This window comes from Electrophorus electricus, chromosome 2, assembly GCF_013358815.1.
Source record: "Electrophorus electricus isolate fEleEle1 chromosome 2, fEleEle1.pri, whole genome shotgun sequence".
Lineage (NCBI taxonomy): Eukaryota > Metazoa > Chordata > Actinopteri > Gymnotiformes > Gymnotidae > Electrophorus > Electrophorus electricus.
Genome location: NC_049536.1, coordinates 16367757 through 16373756, shown reverse-complemented (window position 1 = coordinate 16373756; position 6000 = coordinate 16367757). Strand labels below are relative to the sequence as shown.

The following is a 6000-nucleotide window of genomic DNA, read 5'->3' as shown; positions in this document are numbered from 1 at the left end:
CTTTTTAATTGTGACTCACTTAATAATTAAAACCACACAGCTTCTTGATATGAGTTATCATGAAGATGCAAAAAAAGATATGAAAATGTTTATATTGGATATAAGTTATTTTTCATATAGACTCTTTAGGTAGATTCTCAAGCTAGATTCTCCAGCTATACTGATGAAAATGTGAACCTGTGGATGGCAAAGACAAAATAAAATAAACACTCTTGTGCCAAAACCATCAGCTGAGTGAGACAGAGGAGTCCACTTAAGGAACTTCTAAAACACTGAGACTGCAAACAAATGTGGTCATTTGTTCTTCCGCATTTGAATGCTACAGTGCAGATGAGGAGTTGGCCACACATGTTGGGAAAATAAAAACCCAAAGGGAATGATGCCAAAGCAGGATTTGCAGATTGTGTTCCATAGCAAGCTTTAGCCTTCCACATAAAAATCAATAGCTGCAAGGAAGTGACAATCAAAATGGCACCAGACAAGATCAGTTCTACCATTAAGTTTTTGAGCACAGTTGCCTGCGCTCAGCTTGCTCAATCTTACCTTCTGCCCAGGGTTGATGAAGGCATTGACATGTTTGAGAACCGGCTTCAGCATGGGGTCGTATCTCACACACAGGTCCTGGATCTTGATCTCACCATGCTGGGGCCAGTCCTCCGGGACCTGGGAGACATCTGATGAACAACAGCAATGTGGGAAATGTGTGGCAAAAGCAGTGATGAAACAGTGTGGAAAAGGCAATTAAGCAATGATGCAAGTGTGGAAAAGTGTGGAAAAAGCAGTGATGCAACACAAGCGCTAATATTCAATACTTTCTCACTATTCCTAGAATAAGACCACACAGGCCAGTGCTACACATTTAAGGTTAATAGGATACACATTAACCAAAATAGCCATGAGAATGACTAAAATCTCAAACAGTCACATTGTTTATTTTAGGTAGAAGCTCTTGATGAAGACCTGTGGTGGCAGATGTTGGTCAGAGACCTTCGTATGTGGAAAACACCAGATGATTTGGTGCCTTCTGTTGCTTTTTGCACCTTTTAAGAGTGTGAATGATTTAAAGGATGGGCTGAGGTTACTTTCTGATTCACAACCATCTCGATACCCCAAGGGATAGTCTCAATCAAGCAAAGAGATTCTCTAGCTGGGAGCTAATTATGCAGAGTCTGCACAACAACTGGCAGTGTAACCCCAAATGAACAATGGAAAAAATCTAGCCAAAGGCTTAAAAGCAGCTTAACACAATGCAGTTTGAGAAGAGGGTATAGATGGCTTTCTTTAGTAGTAAACAAAAGGTTGTAGTAAACCAAAGTATCTCCTCAGAAGGACCTACATTTCTATGTGTTGCACATATTGTCCTAAAGTCATGTCAGCCTTAGCAGTTGTGCTTGTGAGCAAAAGTGACACCAGTGCAGACAACAAGGGGTCATGAATGACCATGGCAGAGAGAAAAAATACTCCCCATGACACATAAGTGAGTTTTACAAGCTGGAATCATCACGACTGTCTAACATCGATCCCAGAGTTTAGACTCTTTTGCCGCTCATTTGCTTTTTTTCCATTGCGTCACTGAGGAGAAGCTGAAGAGGAGGGGGAGTGGGAGGAAACCTCCACACCATTGGGACATTATTATAGCTCCAGAAACGCATCCGCAGTGACGGCTCCCACTCCCGAACCCCTCTCCTCCTGTCCATTCGTTGGTCCCCTGAGGGTGGAGTTTGTCTGACGACACTGCAGGCTTCACAATGCACCCACACTGAAGCAACATGCAAGCGAGCAATTCCCAAGTTGGGAAGCACTAGGAGCTTCGAATGTTCCCTCACACATGCTGTTACTACAACAGGAAACAGGAAATGCAGAGCTTTCTGCTGCAAGGGTCACTTTGCCCTGTCGCACTGCCAGACTAGGAGTGAGAAATCACATGTCAGGACAGGTCATGTTAAGACTCTTCAGATTAAGATGACTCCTTAGAGTAAACTGACTCCTCCATCCTGGTAAGGGATCTGTGATTGCCTGTGATTGCCTACCATACACGGCCGTGAGAAAGTGATTGTTAATCCGTGCCCTCACCAGTCTTGATGAGAATATGCATAAATCATTGTTTAGCTAGTTTATCTTGGAAATGTATTCTGTGGTGAACCAGCTTCTACTATACTCAAGTCATGGCTGGGGACCACCATTATAGAACACACACACACATAAACAGATACACACACACACACACACACATAAACAGATACACACACACACACACACACACATACACAGTTCGACTATGTTTAGGCCATCATAGTTTTCTATGTATCAGAAAGAGACAGGGTAGTTGTATAAGGTTTCAGCCTATCAGAAGATCCTTAGTTTGCATGGCATAGATGCCAGACCCATCTGTGGTGTCGACCCCAAGACAACTAAGTGAGTGGGAAGGATAGCCTGGATTGCCTCTCACTCCTTTCATTGACTGGGATACTAGCCAGATGTGGGCATCTCTTAGGTTATGCCTATAGAGCTGGGAAGTTAAGGGCTCTCTTCCAATCACATTTGGCCTCACTGTAATATTTGCATAAAAAGGTGCAGTATACAGGCGATGAGGGGAGACCCAGCCATTGGGTAGGAACTGGAAAAGACTTAATTGGTAGAAAATTGGGTAAATTAAAAAAAGGAAAAAAGAGTGTTACCTAGAGAACCCTCGTAGTTCTCTGACTCTGTGCTCAGGAAGCTATCCACCTTCTTCACTGCAGCCATCTGAACCTCCAGGTCTGCAAGGTTCCTCACCACCCAGTTCAGATAGTTAGTCACCTGCACCCAACAAAAACACGGATTTACCTCTAAATGTCCCGTAACATGTTCAAGTTTTTAAAAATGAAATTAGACACTAATCTACACTGACATAAAACCATACTGAGCCTCATGTTTTATATTATTCAAATATTATTTATATGTATATACTATTTATATCATGAACTTATTCATGATTTATTATTATTTAAGTAATGACAAATAAAATGACGATTCATTTGTATTTCAGGACCTTAACAATGACGTATGTGGGCTATAAACCATGTATCACTTACAGTGGAAAAAGGGCACTCACCGTGAGGGCATATGTAAGTCCCAGCCCGACCAGACCCGATTGGAGGCCATAGAAAGACATCCAGATGGCTGCCACCGCAGCTGTGAGCACAATCACAGCACCCAAATAATCCTGAAGAGGAAACAAACGCCCCCTGTTCACTTGCACATAAGCAGTATTCCCATTTTCCGCTAAATTCAGAATGGAACTCCACCTCGTGTTAACTGTTGCCAAGGCTGGAGAGCCATGGGGCTCATTGGTTTACTTACTGTTCTGACCTCCAGCCAGCGGTTGGCAGCAGAGAGGAAGAGGTACGCTGTGTTATTGGTGTCAGTGAGCTCCAGCATTCGCTGCTTGAAGCGAGCTTCATGCCTGCGGAAAGAGCCAATATACTACGTGAAACGGATGCATGAGCTACGTGACATGAGGCCACAGCTGACCGCGTAAAGGCTGGGAAAGATGACAGAGACTTTTATTAGATTTGGATGAGGAAAGTCAGCTTTCAACACTCTAAATACTTTGACAAGACATCAAAGATGAAAGTGTGAGGGCTGTTTATTGTCAGAATGCTGTTAGTTTGGTAGAAGACAAACAATCTTTATGAGAGTTGGATTAGTACAATTCCATAAGGTAAAGAAATGCAGTTTATTATGAAATCTTGCATCAAAACAAATACTTCCTGACTTTGATAATACTTTGTTTCCCACTGATCTCACACACAGACAGCTGGATCTCTGAATGATGATTTGTATTGGCCTTGAGAAGCATTACAGTGTGAACATTTTTAATCTGAAGAGATTAATCCCAGAGTTGTGGAATCTTTCAGACAAGTTTCACAGCACTGACCTAAATGCTCGAATCGTGGTGAGGCCCTCAGCTGTCTCAGAGAAGTGGCAGAGCAATGGAAGCTGTGTGGAGTCATCCAGGTCCTGCAGATCTCTGAGGTGGATGAGAGGATGAGGGATGGACAGAGGGAGTCAGTGGTCAAACGAGGCAAGGCACGGCATGAAGTGAATTTGTGGTAAGGGCCTCCAGGATCGCCTCCAGGTAAGATACGTAATCTTACCTGGAGGCGACCCGGAAGTACTTCTGGATGAAGTAGAAGGCCACGGCAAGGGGCACGAGTGCAATGAGGGAAGCTGGTGTGACGAATGCAACAACGCCGATGGCCGAGAGGCAGAGCAGAGTGGAGCGTGTGAGGGACTCCAGCGTGGATGGAATGTGCTGGAAGGGACAGAAGGAGAGATAGGAAGAGAGGCAGAGAAAGCAAGAAAAAGACATTAACATGATCATCTTACATTCCTATGTTCATAGCATAGAGACAATCATGTAAATCCTGTGACAATTTCATGTTATGATAGCACATGCCCACATACCTCAGTGAAGCCCTAATGAAATGAGATCAGACAGCTGCTTGTTCAGTATGAGATCAGACAGCTACTGGTTCAGTAAGAGATCAGACAGCTGCTGGCTCAGTAAGAGATCAGACAGCTGCTGGTTCAGTAAGAGAATGGACAGCTACCAATTCAGTAAAAGATTGGACAGGTACTGCTTCAGTAAAAGATCAGACAGCTGCTGGTTCAGTAGGAGATCAGACAGCTGCTGGTTCTTTCTTACCTGATCGATGATATTAGTGTCTGCAGAGAAACGGTTGAGGATTTGACCGAGCGGGGTGATGTCAAAGAATCTGAAAGGGAACATATGTAAAGGTCAACATAGTTATGAGAATATATTATCTTGTTGTTCTGTGCTCCTTAGCCCTTGGCATCTAGCTAAATAGCCTTATTAGCTTACTGCAGCAGAAATAAAACACTAGTAAACGTGTGACAAAATATCTGACATACTGACAATATCATACTGATATTATGAAAGCCTTATAAACAAATTATATAAGGCCCTGGGCAAAACACTATTCACAGCTTGAGAAAAACTATGCTCTGTGCTTTGAGTACACACACACACACACACACACACACACACACACACACACACACACACACACACACACATACGAATACACATGTATATATGTATATATATATATATATGTATGTGTATATATATATATATATATATATGTGTGTGTGTGTGTGTGTGTGTGTGTGAGACAGTACCTCAGAGGAGCATGAATAATCTTGTTGAGTAAGTTGTGGTGCAGATTACTGGCAGCAGTGAGGCCCAGAAATTCTACAGTCAGAGAAGTGATAAGACACAGGACTATTCCCGCTGCACAGAGGATAATGAACACTGGCACGTAGGACTGATGCTGTGTAAAAATCACACGCACAATACACACAATCAAACACACAAGCAAAATGATCTCTAAAGAGCCTTAAAAAACTGCTGCAGTTCCACTGTACAAACACCCATGAGCAAACAACATGCCAAATGTTTGAAGGGGCAATGCAACAGTAGTTGCTCACATCAGAGTTTATTATGGGTTTATGCTCCATTGTGTTGAAGTTAGAGGAGGTCCATGCCGCCAGCCAGTAGTCGATGGCCACCATGACGGAGTGCTTGGCCAGCTTGGAGGTGACCACCACAAAAACCAGGAGGAAGCCACCCGAGGACAGGTAGCGCCAGCACACCTTCCAGGGGATCTTGGACCGACGGCTGGTCGTGGTGGACAGGCTGTCCTCTTCATCCTCCTCCTCTTGCTCCTCTGTGAAACAAGATTAGAAGAAGGAAAAACATTCAGATATGGAAGAAAGCTGGGGTTTCCACCAAGACCTCAAGGATTAAAGGCTGTGGGGAAAGAAAAATCACCCTCATCTTCATCGTCTATGTGGGTCTTGGCTTCTCTGGAGTAGAAAGCTCTTCTAAGAGTCTTCCGTTCAAGAGTCGTCTGACTCTCAATCTCTGTGTCCTGTAACAAACCAACATCACCAGATGACACAGTGGACACGAGATCAGCCTCCGGCCTAAAG

At 43.6% G+C, this 6000-nt stretch overlaps 1 protein-coding gene across 16 annotated transcripts in view; it reads right to left on the bottom strand.

Moving 5' to 3' along the window:
* The window catches only part of abcc9 (ATP-binding cassette, sub-family C (CFTR/MRP), member 9), a 33901-nt gene that overhangs the window by 7124 nt on the left and 20777 nt on the right, over nt 1-6000 (bottom strand). For all 16 annotated transcript variants that reach the window (XM_027026359.2, XM_027026366.2, XM_027026368.2 and 13 more), the window contains 10 exons: nt 5840-5939; nt 5497-5735; nt 5188-5339; nt 4691-4760; nt 4140-4297; nt 3920-4012; nt 3343-3445; nt 3095-3205; nt 2679-2799; nt 544-674 (listed from right to left, as the gene is read on the bottom strand). In XM_027026359.2, coding sequence (XP_026882160.2) covers nt 544-674; nt 2679-2799; nt 3095-3205; nt 3343-3445; nt 3920-4012; nt 4140-4297; nt 4691-4760; nt 5188-5339; nt 5497-5735; nt 5840-5939 — 1278 coding nt within the window. The remainder of the gene's footprint in view (nt 1-543; nt 675-2678; nt 2800-3094; nt 3206-3342; nt 3446-3919; nt 4013-4139; nt 4298-4690; nt 4761-5187; nt 5340-5496; nt 5736-5839; nt 5940-6000) is intronic.